Source organism: Oryzias latipes, chromosome 24, assembly GCF_002234675.1.
Source record: "Oryzias latipes chromosome 24, ASM223467v1".
Lineage (NCBI taxonomy): Eukaryota > Metazoa > Chordata > Actinopteri > Beloniformes > Adrianichthyidae > Oryzias > Oryzias latipes.
In genome coordinates, this window is record NC_019882.2 from 2,892,533 (window position 1) to 2,916,277 (window position 23,745).

General features: G+C 43.3%; 2 protein-coding genes across 6 annotated transcripts in view; one reads left to right on the forward strand and one right to left on the reverse strand.

Annotated features, from left to right (window-relative positions):
- Positions 1–10,257, forward strand: part of klhl29 (kelch like family member 29) — a 281,080-nt gene extending 270,823 nt beyond the window's left edge. For all 4 annotated transcript variants that reach the window (XM_011491437.3, XM_004083387.4, XM_020714692.2 and 1 more), the window contains 2 exons: positions 5,293–5,437; positions 8,759–10,257. In XM_011491437.3, the coding sequence (XP_011489739.1) occupies positions 5,293–5,437; positions 8,759–8,942 (329 nt within the window). In that variant the 3' untranslated portion in view covers positions 8,943–10,257. The remainder of the gene's footprint in view (positions 1–5,292; positions 5,438–8,758) is intronic.
- Positions 9,909–23,745, reverse strand: part of atad2b (ATPase family, AAA domain containing 2B) — a 49,070-nt gene continuing 35,233 nt past the window's right edge. For both annotated transcript variants that reach the window (XM_023953093.1, XM_023953092.1), the window contains exons 27-28: positions 15,259–15,387; positions 9,909–12,125 (exon numbers count right to left, since the gene is read on the reverse strand). In XM_023953093.1, coding sequence (XP_023808861.1) covers positions 12,084–12,125; positions 15,259–15,387 — 171 coding nt within the window. In that variant the 3' untranslated portion in view covers positions 9,909–12,083. The remainder of the gene's footprint in view (positions 12,126–15,258; positions 15,388–23,745) is intronic.

Here is a 23,745-nt window from a genome sequence, read left to right on the forward strand (position 1 = left end):
TGTTTACTTGTTTGTTTTTAACTTTTTTGTTTTTTAAGCTCTGAAGAAATCAATCAAAAAAATCATTTGACATGAATTTATAGAAGCTGGGACAAAAAGAGGAGTGAGGTTACCCTTTAAAACCAGTAGAAACTGGTTCAGCGTCACACATCATGGTAAGAATCAGCCATGCTTTCCTTTCAGCAACCCCCCCCCCCCCCCCCCCACTCCAGCACCCAAGCTATATATATCTACTTGAACTATATTCACGTTACTGGTTACTATCGGGAAATTAAGGCGCGCATCAATTACTCCCAAATGACGTAGCACGGCGGGCGCGGCCACCGACGAAGTTGGAGCAAAAACAAAGGGAAAAGGCCGAGAACAGAAGCAGTGGACTGTTTCCATGGCGACCTAATTGGACATGTCCCCATCAGGTTAAATGAAAGCGCGTCATTCTCTTTCAGTCACTTTGGCTCATCATTTCAAAAGCTGCTCTTATTCCGCCGACGCCGCATAAAAAGAAGACTGTGTGTTTTTGCTGCTCCAATTACCTTGTTGTAATCTTATCTAAGCGTCTGGCGGCGAGGACTGCGGCGTCTTTGTCCTCGCCCCTCTTCAACAACAGGACTTCATCTTCTTTTGGAGGGGCAGCGTTTATCCCTTTCGTGCGCCTCCCCCTCCTCCCTCGACTGACCCCACAGTTCCAGGTCCACGTACGACTCTGGCTGCACCATGACAACCACCACCGTTTGGGGGGGGTGTATCAGAAAATCTCGCCTTGTTCTGCCGCGGTTTGACGGCGTTGGGGTTTCGCAGCATCAGATACGCACTGTGTTGATGCAGGGCTGAGATAGGGACCGATGCGAGGAGACAAAGAGGCGTTTGTTCAGCAGCAGAACTCGGCAGCTCTGAGTGTTTTTCATTTTGTTGGGTGTCGTGACCTCCGCCTGAGGGGTCCCAGGCTTTGGCAACTAACTTGTTTTATGAGAGTGCGGGAGTCTGCATTGACCAGTGTAGCCCTGCAGGCACAGCTGCATTTCTATCACTCTTTTTTTTGCTCATTTTTTATGAACCCCCTCGCACCTTCTTGCTCATCTTCCTCTTGGATCATATTTTGATGGTGTGTCATCATGGTGTCTATAGGCAGCATCCCAGGTATCAGATTATCCAACCGATGAGGTCAGTTTTATAACGAAGCACAAAAGGAGCTCCTTCTTATGGAAGGCCAGGAGATGAGACTGTCCTCTGAGCCTTTACCTGCCTTGTTTCCCCCACCTGAGCTCCCCACCCCACCGCTCACCGCCGGTCCACGTTTGAGACGGGCAGGAAGCTGTGTTTAAAAAAAAAAGAAAAAGTTTTCCCTTTGAGAGCACCCTGTTATTATTCTCCTCCAGGCAGCAAATGGTGAGAAATGAGTGTTGTGTGTCTGTGTTGTGTTGTGTGTGTGTGTGTGTGTGTAGGGGGGGCCTAACACACCATGGGCACATGCCTCTCTGCTGGCAAACACACATGTGCTTAGAAAGACTGACAGCTGGGTATCATTGAGATGAAGGAGGGAAAAGAGGAAAATAAACCCGTCTGGCAGAATGTGAGGAGGACCAATCAGTGACAACTTGTTTCTGGAGGGTAGAAATTGAAGCTGACGCCTCGGATTGTCGTGGCGACAGTTTAGATTGCATTTTACTGTGTGGGAACGATGGCAGCCCCCTCTCACCGGGTGTTTATTTTATTTTAAACGGGAAATCTGCCTGTTTGACAAAACACGTCAGTCAGGCTCCCGAGCTGAAACACTTTTGAACGGATTTCCATTAAGAGAATGAAGCGCAGATCGCCGGGCTTAGCTATCCTACGTTTCCACTGAAAAGGTAGCCTTAAATAAAACAAACTCTTCGCTGATGCCTCGTCTTCATCACATCCACAAATAGGCAGTGCCGATAAACGAATCTGACCTTTCTGAGCCCTCTGCATGATGTCATTGCAAATGGATTTGATTCGTTCTCCTCTCGTCAATCTGAACCCAATCTTTCGCCATGGCAACGCACGTTAAATGTATTTAAAATCTATTTATAGATGAGCTGAAGTATCTCCCATTCAAAACCCTTCACTCAATATTTGGTTTAGGCACTTTCAGCAGCCTTAAATGACTTTTGCGTCGTTGCTTGGCTCCTTCCCTCGTCAATCCTAACCTGCTCGGACGGGTAGCATCAGCGCAGAGACATCTTTGCGTCTGTCTGATAACTGTGCCTGCACTCTGGGGCTTTCAAAGTTTTCTGCTGTTTTCTGTTTGCCCCACTCAAACGTCAGCCTTCACCTTACCCCCAGAGACCTAACAGATCCAAGGACCTCTCAGAGAACGTCCTCCTGGGAGGATCCTTTCGTCGTCGTCGTCGCCGCCACCGCAGCTTGGCTGAAGTTCAGAGCTCGCTCTGCTACGTGCATCTGTTCCATTTTTCAGCACATGGGCTGCCACCTTAAACGATGACGCAAAGCTTCCGACCTGCGACAGGAGCCTAATTATGTCCACACTTCTTCTTCTTTGGCTTTCAGCTGCTCCCTTTCGGGGTCACCACAGCCAATCATCTGTCTCCATCTGACCACATCCTCTGTGACACCATCCACCCACCCACACGCACGTCGTCCTTCACTATGTCCATAAACCTCCTCTTTCCTCAACATCCTTTGACCTCATTTGACCTCTGTTCCTCCTCTCAAACGTCTCCATCTGCTGCCCTGCATTCATCATCTACCATGAACGGGATTCATTCCTGATCCGTCCTGGTCTCTCCCAAAGAGAACCTGGACATCTTCATCTCTGCCTTCTGTCTCTTTCTGAAGCTACGTTCACGCCGGCCTTCAAGCAGACGTAGAGTCAATGTGAACGCACCGGGTTCTAAACTCAAAGAATGTCCTGATCCGGATCTTTTGGCCCCGATCCGATTTATCCGAGTCATTTGATCTGGAGTCTCTGCGGCGACACCAGGTCTTGATCCAAGAACATACAAATGCAAAATAAACAGGTCCAGTTTGGTCCGTATTTTGATTTTTTTGACTAAAAGTACTAGTTAACTGTTAAGTAGTAAAAACAAAGACAGTTTGGAGCTTCAGAACATTTTTTATATTTGATTCAAATCTCCACTTCAAATGAAAAACAATAACTTTCATCCAAAAACGTTGTTGTAGCATAAATGTGATGATGAGTAGTCATGACTAGATCAAATCAATGTGACCATTTTGGATGTTTTTGTGAGAGAATGGGATCTTTAAAATGTATTTAAGTATTTTTATCACCTTTTCTCTGAGCCTGTCTCACAGCAGAAACAAATCTATTTATAGAAACAAAATCGGATCGTAATTCTGTTGAAAAAGAGAAATATTGAGCCTGAAAGTTCGAATCTGTGAATGTCTTGCTAATTTTACTGAACCGTTTTTGTGCGCCTCCTGCTCGAGCTAGTGTTGTATTCTGTTGCGTTTACGACAATAAAATGTCGTAATCCGTTCACGACATGTTGACTTCTAATCTGTATAATTAGCTTGAATTAGCTGATCGAAATAAATAAAATAAATACCCAATCCCTAGATGGCGTCCCTTTTATTACCTGGAAGTGTCAACCGTTTGATAATTGATTATGGAGGAGAAACGAATAATTGCAGTTTGTGGAACCAAATCTAATATTTATCAGAATAGAGCTGTGAAAGAAAAATCCGGGAGCAAGGTGCACCAGATTTGCCCCGCAAGCCTCTTCCAACTGTGGATGGTGGACATGCGCTAGTAAACAGTAGTAGAAGAAGATGAAGAAGAAGCCCCTCCCTGCTTTTCCAGTGTGAACACCAAGAGCTATGTTAAATGGTAAATGGTAAATGGCGTATACTTATATAGCGCTTTCTACCTTCTTACAAAGGCCCAAAGCGCTTTACAGTCACAGTCCCATTCACCCATGCACACACACATTCACACACTGACGGCGGTTCAAGAACATCCGTTATTCTCTTCCTCATTTCTGCGTCTACTACTCTTTTCTCATAACTTCCTCGCCAGAGCACAGCCCATAATGTTATGTAATGTTATGGAACGCCGCTATAAGGTTAGCAGCGTCATAAAATCAGCTTGTTGTTGTCGTTCGTGGTCAGTGGATGACCATTTCTCTTCCTAAATCTGATGACATAGTACCGTAAAGAAACCAGGTTAACTCTCAGTTTGTTCTGAGGCGGTGGATGTGTTGTTGACGTCGCTGCACGTCTCAGCAGAAATGAGTGGCAGCATCCTTCTACTGCCCCTTGTGGAATGATGATGCACCACAGGGCAGAAAACATGGACTAAGTTCTATTCAATGGGTCCTTAAGGAAAGTTTGGATCATGCTTATGAGATGGCGGTCTCAAAAATGATACGAATAGCGGTCAGAAAAAATATTTTATGAACTTTTTTTTTTGCCTTTCAGGCATCATTTACTTTTGTTAAACTTTTTTTTTTTTTTTTTGTTTGACGTTTTTGGTATTAAGTCCAGAGCATCGCTTCATGCAGCTGCCGTGCAGTAATCAGAAAGGCAGCAGCGGCGCCTCCGACCTCAGGGCTGACCCGTTAATTAAAAAAACGTCAGACTCCTCAGCAGGAAGAGGAGGACCGCCGATTAAACTCCACCTGCCGCCTGCTTCCACATGACGGATGACCATCCACCGTATCACAACTGCTTTTTTAAGTGTGGGAGTTCTTATGTTTGTGCTTGGTGAAGGAAACTTTATTTCAACGTTTTTCTGGATTCACGACGGCATTGTTGGACTCAAAGTGCAGTTTTGTTTCCTATCATCTGTGACTCTCCTCAGGTGTGCCATACCGGATTATACGAAAAGCCCAGAATGCATTATTCCACCTGTTCATTCATGTATTGCCAGCGTGTGCCTTGTGCTTTTTCTTTTTCTGGATAAATCTATGAAAGTGCCAACCGGCTTAATGCAATTGTGAATTATTGGGACTTGGGTAACTGTTTTATATCGCTTCCAAGCCCAAACAGATTTTGAAGTGGAACCCAATAAAGCCTCCGTGATTTATGAACTGTTCTTTTTCTCGGGCGCAGGTATCCATTCCCTCCTTTCTTCTCCGTCTCTTTCAAAGCATCTGGAGACTGGCGTCTCTGCGAAGTGATAAGGAGAATGTTGATGATGATTGTTTTGTTTTTTTTGTTTTTTTCATGCAGCAGAAGAGGAAGAAATGGAACATATTGAAGCCGTTAAAGTGTGAAAGACTCAGACAATAGCTATGTTTTCTCATTTTTTCCCCCTCTTCTCTTTCTTTCTCTGTCTCCTCATATCTTTAGATAACAAATATGCCCCTGCAGTGAGTTTAAACGGTTTTATATTCATCCTGGGAGGAGCCTACGCTCGAGCTACTACCATCTATGACCCAGACAAAGGCAACATCAAGGCTGGTCCCAACATGAATCACTCACGGCAGTTCTGCAGGTAAGAGATAATTAATGGAGCAGCAGCGGAGGCAGGAGAAAAGTCCTCAAAAAGCTTCTGCTAAAGCTCCGGCTGCAGGTTTGTCTTCAAAAAAAATTCAAGCTCATTAGTAATCCGTCAGTCTTTGTGTGGTGGTGCACAGTGAAGCCAAAGTTTGGCCAATTCATCCAAACTACAACAAAATCTGATCAAACTTTATTTCAAACTTTACTTCATGCAGAGGTAATGTGCTTTACAGGCATTAAACACCTGAGTGGCCACTGCTACATGCAATTCAGTTTCCCCTTTTGCCCCTGCACCCCTACCTAGTTGTAGCTGCATAGAAATATTGTTTTTTTTAAATGCCGGCTTTTCTGCCAGTTTATCTCCATAGCAACCAGTTATTTTTTTGGTTGCCTGGTGGTGACGAACATATCATATTATCCTTTGTGCTATCTTAGGCACTTTACCATTGGGAGTTGGGTCATCTAGACCCACTAGACAGTGCGCTGAACCTTTTTTCTTCAATGATTTGTGATCTTCACTGGTGTCCATGGATTACATGAAATCTTTCCACCTTTATCCACCTTTGTCATGGTAGGGAGAACACGTCAATGTAAGGGTGGGGTCATCTAAGATAGCCCAAGGGTTATATCATTTCGTTCAGCTTGAGCTGAGGGAAAAGACACTGTTGTGAGCTCGCCATGCTAACTCCGTTTCAAATCTACAAACATTAAATCGACATCTCGAGTTACGTCGTGTTGTCGACCTGTTTAGAAACATTTTTGTGGTCTTAGGCTGTCATTTATCTGATCAAATCGATCATTTCTGGACACAAATTAGCATTTTGTACTCATGAATTATCATTTTGTGGATACGATTTAGGATTTTCTTCGCAGAAATTAGCGTTTTTTGTGAAACAAATTATTTTGCGTGCTTGAATTAACACTTTGTTGGCACAAATTCAGTTATTGTGGGCACAAACAAACATCTGCTATTTTTTTAAAGTGACATTCTTTCTAATCCTAATTTTTTTCTGATATTTTTTATGTAGTTTAAGTTATAAACTGACCAATCAGATGCCTCTATTACAAGTAAGTGGTCTCACTGCGAACATGTAAACTCCTGATTGGCAGAGAGTGGTCGCCATGGAAACTAAGACTCACTCAAACCAGTGACTTAAATTCAGTCGGTGCAGTTCTCTGATTAGAGGACCTCAAGGTCTCATAACGTAAAGTCAAATCAGATAAATGACGGCCTAAGACCATATAAATGTTTCTAAACAGGTCGCCAACATGACTTAACTCCAAAAAATGCTAAATTAACTTTCTGAGTTTACTGAAAGGAGGCAAAACAAATGGGCAGATTTAATCAAGCATGAATCTAGTTTGAATAATTACAAAGCTGTTTGCTTCATTTCTTAATTTGGGGAGGCGTTGGCTTCACTGGCTCACTCAGGGGGTTGGTGTTTTTGTCTGCGTTTAAAATAAAATAAAAAAGAATCTGCTACTTTCAGTTGTGGACACATCATAGCCGTTGAAGGGAGCTAAATGAAAACGAGCAGCAGTGGGATCAGTCAGCTCCAGCTACTGAGGTGTGCAGTTTCCTCCGTAATGAACTCGGATTTCTGGCTTGTTTTTAATTTCGTTTTGCAGACAACAAATAAATAAATAAAAAAGAAAAAGCGGGAGCATGCATGAAATACATTTGGGAGGCAATTACATACGGCGATCTTGTGTGCAGAACGCACGGCATAAATCATGTTGTCAGAGTTATTGATAAGCTGCAGCAGCTCATGCCGGGCAGCTGTTCTGCTACATTTAACTAAGTCTGACACTAGAGAGGCGGAGATGCAAGAAAGCCCGGAGAACAAGGACCAAATGGATGCTCAGGCACTTCCACGTGTCTGCAGTGGAGGGCTCCTGTACAGAGGATGGAGTCTGGCAGGTCATTGTGCAGGAGAGCAGATATTCTGCCCCTGTGAAGGGCCGCACCTGCCCCCCTGTTTATCTGAAGGAGCAGCCTCCAGGCTTTTGCCCTCTCCACTTTGGATCAGCTGTGTTTTTCTTTTTCTCCCCGAGTAGAATCGGGCTTTATGTAATAATCTTTCCGAGTCCCCGCGGTGTTGTGGGTTTGTGCACGCCGGGTATGTGTGCGAGCGTGCACCTTATGTAAATGCAGACCGTTCCAAAGCCCAACAGGAGGACAAAGCCCTAATCAGCTTACAGCCTAAGTTTTAATCCTTCCTGCACACAAACTCCTGCTTCTGTTTCTCATAGAAAACGTGGATATTTGTACAGATATTTGCTTTTTCATCAGCTTTCCTCACGTGCCCTCCAGAAAGAACGCGCACGTTTACCTGAGCCTCGTTAGGGAGCGTCAGAAAAGCGCCGTCGCACAGCCGCTGCCTCCAGCGCCGCAGTGTTAGCAGAGGCTTCGTGCGGCTCTGTTGGTAGGGCGTGATCAAAAAGATGGATTCCTCTTCAAAGTCCTGGCTATCATTTAAGCTTTAAAAAGAAGTTGTCTGAAAACAAAGCTGTTTCTTCTGACAACCATAAACATCTGAAGGATGAAGTCTTTTGTTTTTTCTACCTACAATGAATAGAAACATGAATTTCTGCTTATTACGGAGTCCTGAACATGCAATTAAAAATAACAAAAAGAAATTGTTCATTAAATTGATCATTTCTGGACACAAATTATCCTTCTGTGAGCAAGAACTATCATTTTGTATGAACAAATTAGTATAGTGTGTCCACAAATTAACATTTTCTGCAAATGAGTTACAATTTTTTTGGGCACAAATTAGTATTTTGCGCAAACAAATTATTATAAGGCACAGATTCACATTTTGCATGCACAATTTAGCATTTTGTGAAACAAAAATTGGCAGTTTGTGTGTGTGTGCACAAATTAGCATTTTTTCCCCCCACAAATTAACTTTTTGTGCACATGAATTATCATTTTGTGGCTGCGATTTAAGATTTTCTTCACAGGAATTAGCATTTTGTGTGAAACAAATTATTTTGCGTGCATGAATTAACATTTTGTGGGCACAAATTTGAATTTTGCGTGCATTCATTAGCATTTTTTGCAGACAAATTGTCATTTTCCTCACATGAATGATCATTTTGCGGTAGTGAATTTGAATTTTCTGTTCATGAATTAACATTTTGTGGGCACAAATTAGTGGTAGGATTTTTTTAAGCTTAGATACTAACAATATTTAGACAGATGGAGCTCAGGTGCTCACGAGGACCACCTGGGATGTCATCTCTTTCTATTTGGCACTGAAAGCTTTAAATCCCAAAAAATGATGATTTTCTTTTTGGGTTTTTTTAGCGCTGTTGTCCTGGACGGGAAAATCTACGCCACAGGAGGCATCGTCAGCAGCGAGGGTCCCGCCCTGAGCAACATGGAGACGTTTGACCCTTGCACCAACTCTTGGACACTCCTGCAGTCGCTGCCCTGTCCGCTCTTCAGACACGGCTGCGTGGTCATCAAGAAGTACATCCAGAGCGGCTGAGGCGGCGTGCACCGGGCCGATGGCTTAGCCCCGCCCACCCATTCAAACAAAAGCCTGTGCAGAATGTACTCATGTTCCGCCAATGCCGTGTGACGATGCCTGTGGTTGTAGGTCATCCGTTCATCCAGCAGGGGCACTCTTAGTAATTCCGAAGCTCTTTGGAATCTGATTTTTGTTGTTTTCGTCTCAAACGAGAGCCATAGCGGATCCACAGCTCGCGTTAGCTAAAAAAAAAAAAAAAAAAGTCTGTAGCTTCCATAGATGTGGGTCAGCAGGATCTACTTTTTTTTTTTTGACAAACCTGCAACTGTTTTCCTTTTCATCCCTGATGAGGTTCTTCCCTGTTCTCCGTCGGGAAGCTAAATTCCTGAGGTGAGGATTTATGAGGTAATGTCAGAAGCAGGTTTTGAACCGTGCGACCCCAACGCTGGAAAAGCTCAGCAGATCTGGGTCAGATAGAGAGGAGTTTTTTTCTTTTGTTTCCTTAAGATTTCATCAGGAAAACTGGTTCTCCTGCAGGGTGACGTTCACCTTTTCTTCTTTCTGGAACCAAGAACATTCAGAGAGAAGGATTTCTGCCGTCCTCTCATGTTTGATTACAATTTGGGAAACTCCCTTTCAGAAAAAACAAAAGCACAATATTCATTTGTTCTCCTGGTGATCATCTTTTTCTTTCCCTTTTGTTTTCTACAACTGTTTCGTTATTCTGTAAATACAGGAAGGAAATATGTATATTTTAAAACTTGAATCAATTCTGTATAAATGTTTTTAGAAAAAAAGAAACCCTGATAGACTGGATTAAAAAAAACTGTCTGTAAATCTGTACCCCCCCCCCAAAAAAAAGAAGTTATTATTGAACCCTAATAGATATACCTGAACATGAACGGACTGACGAGTTTTTTTGTACATTAAAATCTACTGATTTCCACTGAAAACAAGCGCTTCAATCTGCAGTTTGCACCTTTATTCAAGTATATCACAGCAGTTTATTTAGAAATACAGTAAATTCCAAATATAAGTTACACTAAAGTAACAATGCAAACAGCCTTGTCAAATACACAAAACTGACAAAAGAAAGATGAACATGACTGGAACACAAAAGGAGAAGAGAACCCACCTTTCCCTCCCAGCGCTCCGGATTAAATCCTCAACTACCGGACAAAAACTGGCGGTTAGTCCAAACTGGCTACAATTTAAAAGAATAAAAAAATAAAAAAAATAGGGGGATCACAATGTGTGACATCAACTATCCACATCTTACATCCAGGTGTGTGTTTTTTTTCTTTTTTAATTCTTTTTGGCAAAAAAAAAAAAAGTGGAGATGACATGACAGCAAGTCTGGTCCTGTTCTCAATCTTCTCTTTTCTTCCAGTTCATCTGTAACCACTGAATGAAGGAAAAAAATACAAAAAAAAAAAAAATACAAATCCTGGTAAACCTGAGAGACCTGTAAACCCCCCCACCAAATCAAGCTGCTACACAAACGCTACACAAGTTGACAAAACGGAAAAGACGGACGTTTAGAATCTTCCAATTCTGTCAAATTTCATAACAAAAAAAGGTGGAAATCATTTGCAATAAATAAAAAAAACATGAGATGACAGACAGGTAAGCGGGGGGGGGGGGGGGGGGGCAGGTGTGTGCAGAGTTCTCAGTGTCCAAATACAGAAAAGAATTTTCATAAACTGATAAATTAATGCTAGAAATCAATCATCACCTGGCTCAAATGCAAACATGCGTCCATCAACTCTTGGATTACTGCAGCGGCGGCGCTCGCACTGATCTGGTACCCGCCGCCGTACGGTGGATGTCACAACAGTATTTTCTTTAAAAAGGAGGAACAAAGAAACAAAATACTGCTTTTGTACCCAGTAAACAGATTTCGCAATAGAATAAATTACGCTGAGGTAGCATTGGTTTCCTCCTCTCTGCAGTAGTCCAAGTGCTAACCTGTAGTCGCCAGTTTGCATACGCTCTTATCACCTGGAGCTGAGGGGGGCGGGGCAAAGAAGGCAGAGGTGAGCTTCAAGGAGAGGGGAGCCACAGAAACACAGGGAGAAGGCGAACGCTTGGCCACAGGTGAGAACCCACTTCCCCTTCCGTCAGGTGTGGAAGGAAGAGAGCAGAGAAGATGAGCACTGCCTAGAATGGCCTCCATCCGTCACAAAGAAGACAGCGTAACAGAAAGGTAGAAACAAACGTCTAGATGTTTTCTCAAAACACTTCAGCACCTTTAGGGGGAGAACGCTTGGCACCCTTTCCTCGCATTGTTCCTTTTTTTTTTTTTTGCATATGAAGCACAGAGGAGGCCGCTCCACCACATGCACGATCTGTAACATTTGAAGAACCTCAGATTTCTGTTACCGGGCCTAATGGCTTCAACGATTTCATTGGTTGGAACCCGACCCGCATCAAATATTCCACCAAATCCATTCGTCTCAAAGAGGTTGTGTTTTTTTTTTGTTGTTTTAAATAAGGCACACGCTAGGCAGTGCAAACTACAGACGCCTTCCGATTTGTACCGCTTCCAGTTCCCTCCGCCCAGGGGGGGGGGGTTTGCGGATGAAGACCCGACTGTGGGCCCAGCTTCCTCCTGCTTGTTCTACGGATCGTCCCGACATCCGCGGTGATGGCGAGGATGCGGATGGTCCCGCTGTGCTGACCTCCTGGAGGATGTGCTGGCGGTCAAGCGCCTTTTGTTCAGGGCGAGGGGAGGGGGGGGGGGGGCCTCGTTGGCGGCTCAAGTACGTAAAGAGTCAAGTAGATCGAAATGGCAGAGAGAATGAGCTGCGCGATGGCGAGGAATCCGGTGGAGGGTCGGTGTGGATTCAGACGTCTGCTGGTGGAGGTCTGAGCGTTTCTGGAGAGCTGCCTGCTGTGTGGCGGATAAAAGGTTAGCACCCGGGTTTAGCACCTCTGGTGGTTGTGGAGTGTGCGTGCACACTGGGAGGGGGGTGGTGGTTTGGTTGTGTAGGATGGATCTGGATCCGGCCAGGTTCCTGAGTCGTTAGCACCGTGGAAAGTCGCCGCCCTGCTTTACCGAGCCACAGCAGGACGCGTCAATGTCTTTAGTGTGACGGGCCGGACTCGCGGCGGCCCGGCACAGTCTTTGTGGTCCCCGGCGGTTTTGGCGTCTCCGTCTCACAGGAATGTATGGAAATGCTGGGTTTTCTCCTCCATCTCCTGCGCAACAAAAACAAGCACATCATGTCAACACAATCTCCGCTAACACCCCAAAACCGTGCGTGCATGTGAGGCGTCTGCTCGCCGTGCCTTAAATATGACTTGGAAATTTCCCACAGCAAACAGCTTTCACCGTGATAAATGATGTAAAACGCCAAGCGAAGCTGTGCTAAAGTACGGCGGGCAATTTTTCTCAGCATGAAAACAGCAGAATTTGACTGAATCTGAGCAGCATCAGAGGAAGAGATGGATGATCGACTGCAGCAGACCGTGATTAATGCCTCCAAGATGTTTCCTCATCTGAATGGCTGATCGGGGTCTCCCACACCCCCCTGCATGATAGCAATTTCTGCAAAAGTAACAACTATCAACTTTGGCAAAAAGCTATTTTACACTTCTGAGCTGTTTGTGATAAAGCGCAGCGTCGCACAGGATTATGTGGCACCACCGGAGATAAAAACAGTCAACGTCTTTTAGGGAGGCCATTAGAGTGAGATTGACCTGAAACTAACCAACTCTGAACAGTACTCTACGTTATTTTCAGCTCTTTATTTAAAAAATATTCACTCGCCAGCCTTAAGCGTGAAGCCTGACTATTAGAAATGAGGGAATCGGACAACCAGAGTGTAGTTTGTGCGGTCGTCCTACAGGCACTTGTGTATTTTTGTGCGGTCAGTAAGGAGGAGTACACGCACCTCGCCAACGCCTCTACAAGGACACAGCGTACGCCAGAAGAGCCTACAGCTTTCATTATTCCGTGTAAGTGCGTGTTAATGTGCGCAAACTTTGGGCTCCTGCATTCAAATCTCTCTTCCAGTTTTTGAGCTCTACGTACAAAACGCACAACCGTTGGATTAACTTTGACCAATCGGGGTCTCCCGTCATGAGTGACATCCCCGTTTGATTTGCCGAAGTGCCAACCGTTTGTAAATTGATCGTGGAGAAGGAATAAATAATTGCGGTTTGTTACGGCGTGTTCGGAGCTTCTGAGACGGCAACAACAATGGTACGGTCCATTTACACGACATCCCCAATCTGATAAAAGTGGTGTTTTGGGTGTTTTTTAACATGCTCTTGTGGCATAATTAAAGAAAAGTAAGCTCCAAATTGCACTTCTGAGTATTTCTTTACTGAAATCCTGGATAATCAGGAGCAGACATAAAAAATGCTGTTTGAAAAAGATCCTATTTGTGCCTTTTTGGCTTCATTTTCCATGAATGAAGCCATTTTCCGAGCTAGCATCTGGCCGAAAAACCCCACAGCTGGAGAGCTCCAATGTCATTTTAGGTTCTGTACGCTAGCAGGAGGGAGGGTAAACAGAGAACTCTCAGCAGCAGGAGGATATAAGCCTAACATTCTCGCCCACAACTTTATAATGACCTGTTGGCGCTCTGCAGAAACAGGTTTTTAAGATTTTGGCTAAAAACGGCAGAATCCTAATTAAAAGGCCGCTTTGAAAATAGATCAGAAGGTGATCGGTGTAAATCCCCCCAAAACTCTCAATGCACGGCGGTTCAAACCCCCCACACAGGTGCAGGCAACGTAGCACTGGGAGTTTAATTTGCTCAGATGTTTGAAAAAACTGACAACTCCTCCAGCAGAAAGTGTCGCCGGCAAATGTCAAATGTTTTGCTGAAGTCTGCTCGGGCAGCAGAAGGCCCGAGACGCCGTTCACTCCACCTGCTGAAAGGTCATCTCTGCAGGATGAGCCGCTCCCAGGGGAGGACGAACGTGCGGCTCCATGTCACTCCATCTCAGACTCCAATACCCACACTGCACCAGTGCACCAACAACTGCTCAAAAATATGAACCGCATCCAGACTCCTCCACTCCACCATCTGACCCAACGCCGCACCACCTGGCTGACCGTCAATCCCTCCCCACGCCGCCATCCGACGCACCAAGGTGCGGCAGCAGATGGGGCGCCGCTACGGCGCTCATTCTGCCATGTACTGCTGTCAAAACCTCTTGAAGGTAAACTAGAAAAGTCATGAGGGCGAAGGTCACTTGCCGCCAAAGACTTTAACACAGAAGAAAGCAGATTCTAGCCAATTAATGAAGCTCTACCAGTACTTTAAACACAAAAAACCTCCATCTTTGTCGGCTGTATTGAGGGAAACTAGTCAGAGAAATCCAGAAAGCTCCTCCCTGTCATTGATTGCTTTGAGGTCCACATCCATTTCCTGTTCCTGTCAAGATCTCGTCCTCAGAGTACAAAGACGTCTTTATTCCCACCAGAGAGATTCGTCTCCTCAGATACGAGCTCCTCTTTTCACGGTAAAACCATTCAAGCAGCCGTATAACAACTTCTGCCGCCTTGTTCTCCCGCAGGAAATTCAAATCTGAAAAATGACTCCCCTCCCTCGCCGGAATAAGATAAACACACCTGCCTTTTGCACCGCAGCAAGTGACAGATTTGGCTCCGACGTCTTTCATAACTGCTGTTGAGGAAGTTTCAACCTCTTTGGGTAAGAAAACCAAACACTCTGCCAACGGTCTGATCAAATTGGAGTTAGAAAACGGAAATGAAAAAAAGCTGTTAGGAAGCAGAACGTCCAAAAACATCAGAAAGCGGATAAATATTCAGAAGTGAGTGATGATCACTGAATAACGCCTGTGAAGAAAAACTCAATCGTAAAGGTTGATTGTCTTCTAAATTGCTGCAGCTGGAACAACAACCGATAGTTTTGGTGATTTGATTCGGACATTTTGACAGATTTCTTGCAAATAAACAAAAAGGTTCAACGTGTTTGTTACTGCAAAACAGAATAAACGTGTTTTCCTTAGACATTTTCATAGGAAAGGAGCAAACTTTTTTTATTAAAGAAATGACATTTTCAGAAGTGATTATTATCCGTCGCACCTTAAAAGTCGGATGAGGCTAAAGTTAGCGTCCAGTTTGACGGCGTTGGGTCACGGAAGCATCTGTATCGCGTGATGATGGCGTGCAAATACACCTTAAAGCAGCTGCAAATATTTTACAGAGGTTAACGTTTCCCTTAAAAGTTAAGGGAAACTGGAAGCTGAACCCACCGTGAAAACATTGTCTGACATTACGGCCGGGAAAAAGGTGGGTAAAGACCACGGCTCCAGAGTACAAGTGTCATCAGGACGTGTGATGTGTGCCTCTAACCTCCAGTAGCCGGGTCTTGTCGTACTCCCTGCGATGGTGGTAGACGCACTGGCTCAGGAGAGAGTAGAGCCTCTCCAGCTGTTCCACGCTGAAGCCCTCGCTCTTCTTCACCACCTTGTCCAGCAGAGCCTGCAAGGCAACAGTCCAACACATGAGAAACACTGTACAGGAAGAGAAGTCCTTGTGTAAGGATACAATCATGAATTTGATCAATCAAATCTGCCAAACAGGTTCTAACGATCACGTGGTGAAAGCCAGTCATGAACGGAACCAGAATCCGGTTTAAAACTGAGTGAGGAACATCCAAACGGTGCTACCAAGGTGGAAGATCTTTTAATGAAGCAACAGCACTGTCTCTACCGGACCAGGATCTCAAATCAAATGGCGATTCCCGACGTTCCAGCTGGAAGGATCGTGGTCTGCCACGGGAAAAAGCCACATGCCAGACACAAATATACCCATCTACTGACCTCAGACGTCTGGACAGTAGAGATTTCCTCTTTTGTTCATTTCTAATCAAACTTTAGTTCTAAAACACTTCTCATCCATTGGTAGCACAAAGAGCTAGTTTTCTTCCCCAACCAAAGCATTTACTGCTGTCTGTTGATGAACAATGAACTTTTCCGTCTTTCAAGGCTTCTATTTACAGCATTTCTTCTCACCTAACTAAAACTTCTGCACATGATTCCTCTATTAACGTAATGTTTAGACATTCAAACAAAAAGCCACAAATAGACCTGCAGCACGGAGAGCCGGGCAAACAAAGCACCAAGGTGGATGCTGGGAAATGCAGCGGTTGGAGGTCAGCTTTGTTCAAAAGCAATTAAGATCAGAGTGACAGCTAATTAAAGGTAATCATAATTAGAAGCCAGTTTACATTTCACTGCAACTTTAATTAAAACATTGGGAACAGTGGAAGGCCTTTCCGTTGACCCGCCCCTCACATTTTTACCCAAGCCGGGGCTCATCAGAAATCAGGGGGCCGGGACGCCACAGCTCAGGTAATTATGGGGATAATCAGAGGGATGTCGTGTGCAGGTGTGTACAGTGCAGGGCTTTGTGTTTGTTAGAAACACCAGACAATATGGGGAAAATTCATCTTTTTAATTCCATGTTTGCAAACCAGACACATTTTTATTTTATTTTGTTTTATTTAAAATAAATGCAGAATGTATTTATTATAATTGGAATCTTTGTATTTTTCAATTATTTTTTTAAATAAACAAAAAAATATCTATAATTATTTAAATTGATTTATAATTATGTCATTAGTATTTAATTATTTATTACCATTTTAATTATTTTTATTTGAATGCATTTAAAAATGTATGTATTCATTTATTTATTTATATATAATAGTATGCATTTAATTTTTTTATTTAAATACATTTTTTTAAATACTTTTTTCTTTTTTTAAATGTATTTATGATTGTATTCTTTATTAATGGATTTTTATTATTTTTCATTACTATTTATTATTATGTATGTATGTACGTCTGGGATAAATGAGCTATTCTGATTTTCAACATTAAACGTCTCGTCATCTGTGGTTGGATGCAGACGAAGGCCTTGCAGCTTTTTGTTGTTTTGCGTCACTTTCTTTTTTTTCTGCTCGGTTCATTGATATTGAACTTTAATAACCTGGAAAAATACAGCCTTTGAAAAACTCACACTTGCACAAGTTTATCAGGAGGAAGGAGAAAATTCAGAGGCGATAAGGCTTTCATTTGAAAAACCTCCACATGGCCGACCTAATAAGCGCCTGCTTTGATAAATAATAGGTGTACAGCCGGAAAAAAACAGACATTTCTCCAGCAGGAGCTGCAGAACTCATTTTCTTTTTTTCTTTTTTACACTCTACCATCAAGACACTTTCATGACTTCAATCCAACAATAAAACTCATAAAAAAGCCCAAATGGAGCACATCCTGGTTAGTTGCCCATTTCCACAACTCATGCACAAAAGCTCTAATTAGCATCGATAAAACGCCATGTCTGCGTGGGGGGGGGGGGGGGGGGGGGGGGCGGGCGTCCTGCAGCCCATTCTGGCCTTTATGGAGCATCTCTTCTCATCAGAGCCTTTCCTCCCCTGGTTCTCCATCCCAAACAACACTTGGACGCGGTAACCTCAGCTTGCTGCGCCTCCTCCCTCCATCTTCTGCTCCCCCTGAACTGATTGTGGCGGCCTAACCCCCCCCCCCCCCCTTTGTCAGCTTGATCAGGATGTCGTCGTCTGTGTGGACTGAATGCTGTGTCTTACATGGGCTCAGTGACTGAGCGCGCTCACAAAAGGCCAGTAATCCCTTCCATTAAAGACCACCACCGACATGGGCCATTTAACCTCACCCCGCTCCATCTTGCCCTCCCCATCTTCACCCCCCATCCTCTCACTTCAACTCACATCTCTATCTCCAGGCGCTCCGAAACCACAGACAGAGGGCGCACGACACATGAATCTTATTTAATTAAGATTTTGGTTTTCTCTCACAAAATTTGACAAAACAGATTTTTTTTTTTTCAATGTTGCAATGCAAACTGTCAGAGGTTTGCGCTTTAATCTCTCTCTCATCATAGCTGGAAAAAAATGTATACATTAAAAAAAATAGATATATAAAAAGGTTCAATCGTGGAAGTTCTTCATCATTAAAGCCAAAGTTTTCTCTTCTCTTTCTATAGTAAAAATACGACAAACTGGAGATCCAAACAGAGCCGTTTCCCCCGCCTGTCTAAAGACCCACTTTGACTAAAACTGCACAACAAATCACAGTTTCACGTTATCGCAAAAGTCTGCGAAAAATGCAATAAAGGGATTCCTTAAAAAACAATCTTGAAGTATTTAACTAATGAAATCCCTTCCTTTATGCATTAACCAATCGGATTGACTCCTTTACATCACTGACCAATCAGATGGAGCCCTTTTATAAGTTAGATGTTCGCCTCCTATGTAGACCAGGGTCATTTGGAGTATAATTAAAGGTATGTTGACTTTTATTTAAATGAAACTGTTGCAGAAAAATGCAAATGAAGTATTTAGTTGTTTTGCTGTTGGCTCATGTACTTCCAGTCCCTAGTTTATGGTGTTTTTTTTAACATCTTGTAGGTTTTTTCCGATGATGGAAAATTAGGCTCAAAATTGAATTTGTAAACATTTCTTTATTCAAACAGATGTGAATCAGGAGTGGATGAAAAAAATGGTGGAAAAATACTGAGAGTTCTCAGCAACGTGGTGGGGAAGGGGGGCGGGGTTGTTCTCTGCCAACAACCCACCAACAACTCAGAGGGGAATTTCTAACAAACTACTGCCGCTCTGCAGAAACGTATCTCTAAGAAAACAACGCAGGTTTTTAGCTAAAAACGGCATAATCCTACTTAAAAGCCCACTGCTTTGAAAATTGATCAGAGGAAGACGGACTTAAAGCTCACAGGACAACGTAAGTTTGGACACAAATCCTGAAAAACCGACAGACTCACCCAAGAACAAGTTCAACCCGATCCAAAGGACTTTCCAGAGTTAGTTTTCCAATAAAGGAAAGTCAAAGAAACACAGCTCTGGTAATGAAACCGCGCTCAAGGGGAACGGTGGAAAATATAATAACGTTTCCTTCCCTTGGATCGGGTCATCCTGAACACCGCCACGCTCGCTTCCATGTCAGCAGGTGGCTTTGTTGAAGCCTTCTTTTTCTACCGCTTAAGAAATGACGGCGTTCTGCGACTTCTGCTGCACACAAACAAGCCGTGAGCGACGGAACACGCCGGCTGCAGCTCCCAGCATGCGGCGGCGTCTCTGATCAGTGAATGTTTTTCCAGCCGCACGCTCCGGTGTGCGTCAGAGGGGAAGCCGCCGTTCAGTGGAGGACCGGGATGCATCACCAGGCATCCACAACGGCTCTACTTACTCATCACAACAAACATTTAACTGAGCATCATGGAAAACAGACTTTCAAACAGACGACACATAATCTTATTTATTAAAACAAACAAAAAAAAGTGCTGCAAAAGTATGTGATCAGAGGGGAATACGGTTTTTTACAGAGGTGCCCAAGGTGAGAAAAATGAAGCTCCAGTCTTTAGTTTATATTCCTGGAAAACCATTTAGATTTGGAAATGGTTTATTTCAGCGAAACAATGACGCATAAACAATACAACCAATAGAGTGTTATATCTATTCGAAGATGCATCAAACACAAGATAATTAGTCATAAAATGTATTGGGAAATACTCACATTCTCCAGGTAATTAATACTCTTATTCATAAATAAACGTATTTGAACGAGACATGAAGAAAATCTTAACTATAAAGATTGCCACAAGAAGTTCAATAGATTGCTTGAAAAGGGCGTGGGAGACCCCCGTTGGTTATGGTTAGGGGCGGAGCTACTGTCGTCACACCATGAAATCCGTTGGCCAAACCAGCAAAGCCAATTTTTTTGGCTGCATTCCTCTACGCCGCCCGCAACCTCCCCTTAAACAACATGAAATTACTTTTGTGTATCAAAAACCAACAAAAATGAGCTGCTGGATGACCCCCAGTGTTGTTGATGGCTTCACCTTATCTGTAGTCGCACAACAATCCGTCTACAACTCGCATTTGCCGCAACTTGGAGTGAAAACGCTCACATGAATGGCCTGAAGCGTTCTAAACCGGACCGTTCCGCCCAGTGGAAATAAGACATCTAGGACATCTAGTGATGTCCTAGATTTAATAATCTAGGACTTTGTTGAGTCACAAAAAACCAGCTTGGTCAATACAAGGTCATAAGATGAAAGAACAACCCAACCAATTCTGTCGACGGGCTTTCCTCCAACAGGAAGTCCTGACTGGCTGAAAAAGGGAAGCATCAAACCGTCATAAAAAAGAAAAAGGTGGAAATGTGTCTGAAATGGGGAGCAAAAAATACACAGCTAGATTGGATTTCTGGTTTTACTTCAGGAGGCTCAGCATCACTTCTTTGGGTTCATCTCTGAACTTCATGGAAAAGGGAAAATGCTTTGATCCAAACACCGTTTCAGTGTAACTAACAACAACTAGGCAAATATCTGCAAACACTGAAATAAAACAGGGTTTGACTGGAAGGTCTGTGTACAAACCACGGCCTCCTCCATCAAGTTCAAATTCAGACAACTCTTTAATAATCAGGAGTACAACAGTAAAAAAATAAAAAGAAAGGAGGAAGGAGCGCCGCTCGCCACGCACCAACACAAACCCGGCGGCGTGCCAGCTTCAGCACTGCCAGCAAAGATCTGCATAAACGGTGACTCTCATCCTGCGTACCGGAAATTCAATTTGTTCCGTAAGCTTGGGAAGAAAAAGCAATTATTCACAGTCCCCACTTTGCACAATCTGCTTCTTTAAGATATACCCCCTCTTTCCTGTAGTAACAAAAAAAAAAAGCCCAGATTAGAGCCGCGTGTGGCTGCTCACAGGCGCACAAAGTGCAAAGATTAATCGAGCTAAAAAGCCTGTCAGTCAGACTGAAAGGTGTGGGGGGGGGAAACCCACACATGTACCCCTGCTTTTTCCCATCATCCCTCTGGGATGTGTCAGGCTACTAGATAGCAGCTTGATAGCAGGACTTTACTTCCAAACATGCGAGGGGAGAAGTAAGCGAACATCAGAGGAACACTTCCTTTAAACCAATTACACTTCACAGAAGAAGAGGAAAAACGACGACTTCTCCACCCAATCTGATCAGAGCAAAGCGCCGTCAGGGGAGCCCACTGAGCCGAGGCTCCAATTTCCACTTGGGGTATTAGGTGGGACCGTAGCAAGACGGTGCAAAGTCCCACAGAAATGCATCAGACGCTCTGCGGTTCTGTTTTGTTTTACAAATACTGCCACATCTGGGGCAAAGAGCAGCTCATGTTTGAGCCATAAGCTTGTTTTCTTTAGCCTCAAGTAGAAAAGAGACAAACCGTTGATGGAGAAGTGTGAGGACACGCTAATTGGCTGCCTTTAAACTCAAAGAGCGGCAGGAAGTAGATGGATAGAACGGAATCACATACGGCGGAATAAAAACAGGAGAATGAATGAAGAAAGAGGATAAGCTTAAGAATTCTGGAAGCCGCTCGGCTGAGAAGGGCAGTGTGACAGCATCAGACGCAGAACAGACCTATGGATGTGGAGGAGGCTTAAGACGGGTCATGGGTGAGAGCTCCTCCACTTTCTCCACCTCACAAAAAAACAAAGAAGAAATTCTGCTTTGTGGGCCCGGATAACAGATTCTCTTCTTCAAGCTCGTGTGTTCGACAAATGAGAAACCTGATCCCACATGCAGAAAAGTTCTGAGATGGACTGTGCAGATTTTCTCCGGGCTCAGACAGATGGCCAGAAAGTCTGCACCGTATCATATATACCATGAAAACAATTGAGCGGATTCTTACTCGACACAAAAACCTCATGCAACAATAATAAGTACATTGTTCTGGATGAGGTGCAACAAAGCAGTACGACAGTTTACATCCACCAACAAGAGGTAAAAAAGTAAAAAAAATGCTTTGATAACAACGTCAAGGTTTCTAAAATGACTGCCCTTTGTGTCCAAAAGGTTTACTCATCGACTGTATCTGAGACCTGGATAATAAACAGCTGTTACTCAGAATGACCAGTCTTGATCCGATACCTTGTTGTTCCTGCTAATCCCCTTTCATTTCATGGCATATTTTATGTAGTTTAAGTTATTCAAGTTATAAACTGACTGATCAGATGCTTTAATCAAAGTAGGTGGAGCCTGTTGGCGGCCACGTCCAATGTTCAAAACATTAATCAAGCAAAATGTCGTCACAATAAGCTGTATTACACAAGGGACAAACATTTGCCTCATCATCTGGTCAAAATCAGATGTAAGAGGTGAACTTTCTCTCTGAAATTTAGCATATAAACCACTTAACTCCGCTGGTTAAGTCCTCATACAGCCGCTGCACGAGAACGAGGTCGCTGTAGGCTCAATAGCCGCTACCATGACAACGCATCACACTCCCTATCAAATCATCCGCTTCTTCTGACAAACTATTTAAAGCCTAAAAAGTACTAATAATTGATGTAATATTTATTTCTTTGGTAAACTACCATGGTATAAGCAGGACGGTGCCCTTGGAGGTGTCCGTTATCAGAGATTGTTGGCAACCGCTTCACGTCGGACAGTTCATGCCTCCACATTAGTTTCTGATAATGGGCACTTTCTGATGATTTGGGGAACTTCATGCCTAAAGGCCGTGTCACAAGGATGACATGTTGGTCTTTGGTGACACATGCATGATATATTCATACGTTTTTGTCATTCGCCGATGTCCGGGCCAGACATCGGCCAGCGGGTCTTCGTGTGAATTTGGTTTTGAGCAAATCAAAAGTTTTGGTCAGTTGAGAATTACACACTTAATGTAGTCTACGCAATTATAATGTAAATCTTACGCAATTGAATAGGATTTTTGCAAGATGAACACGCACATCTGTGGCTTTCTATGACCATTCCACCTATGTCTAACGGACGCATGTACCACTGCCTTATAACTTTTCTATCACGTTTACGGCGCACATATCATGCTAAAATTAGATAATTGACGCAGGAATCCCTAACGAATTGCAAAAAAAAAACAGCGCAATATTCCCGCACGGTTCTACGCTGATTTATGTTTATTCCTGCTTCTTCCATGGTTTTAACGTGGTTTATACACTGATACATCCGTGTAAATTTCACCTGAAAACCACAACTTTACCCCATTTTTCCATGTATATTCAAGTATTATTGATTTTCATCCGTGCAACATGCGTGTAGTGTACATTGTGGCCGTATGACACCACCTTTAGGCGGGAAAATGAATTTTCTCAGAGGTTCAAATCAGATGTAAAGTTCAGAGACACTTTTTTTGTGGTTCATTTTGCAGAAACCGAATTAAATTGTGAAACTTGTGCAAATTAGCAGAGGTTATAGTAAACCCAATACAAATGCATTCAAAAGGCTGCAAAGTCCAGAAACTGTAACAGACTGGCTGCTTTGCAGAACTTTTTTCTCGGTCTTTCTTCAATTCTGAACAAAAAAAAGAGAACCAGCAGGTCATTGGATACAAGAGCAACCAATCAAGAACCTTTAAATAAATAAAAGCGCAGCTATTACTTTTAAGAGGAGTAGAAAGTAAGCGGACATTACTCCCAAGTGCCTAATTAGCCATTTCCAAAATGTTTCTACGAGTTTTTAATTTTGGCTGATTGGATTTGAGGATTTCCATCTAAGATTTTGTGCAAACTTTAAAGTAATCAGCATTTGTAATTTAAGAGAAAAAACCTTTGCCATCTCTCCCAATCAGAACCATCTGTTACACACATTTATTCATTAAAATGCATCACATGGACGCATAACTGCTGCAATAACTGAAAAAAATCAGGAGATCAAGACCATAAAAAGCTTCAAAACTTTGTGTTATTTTTTGTTTTGATCATTTTTGTGTAACAGTTTCATCTACACTGCTCACACAGATTGTTAAATATTAAAA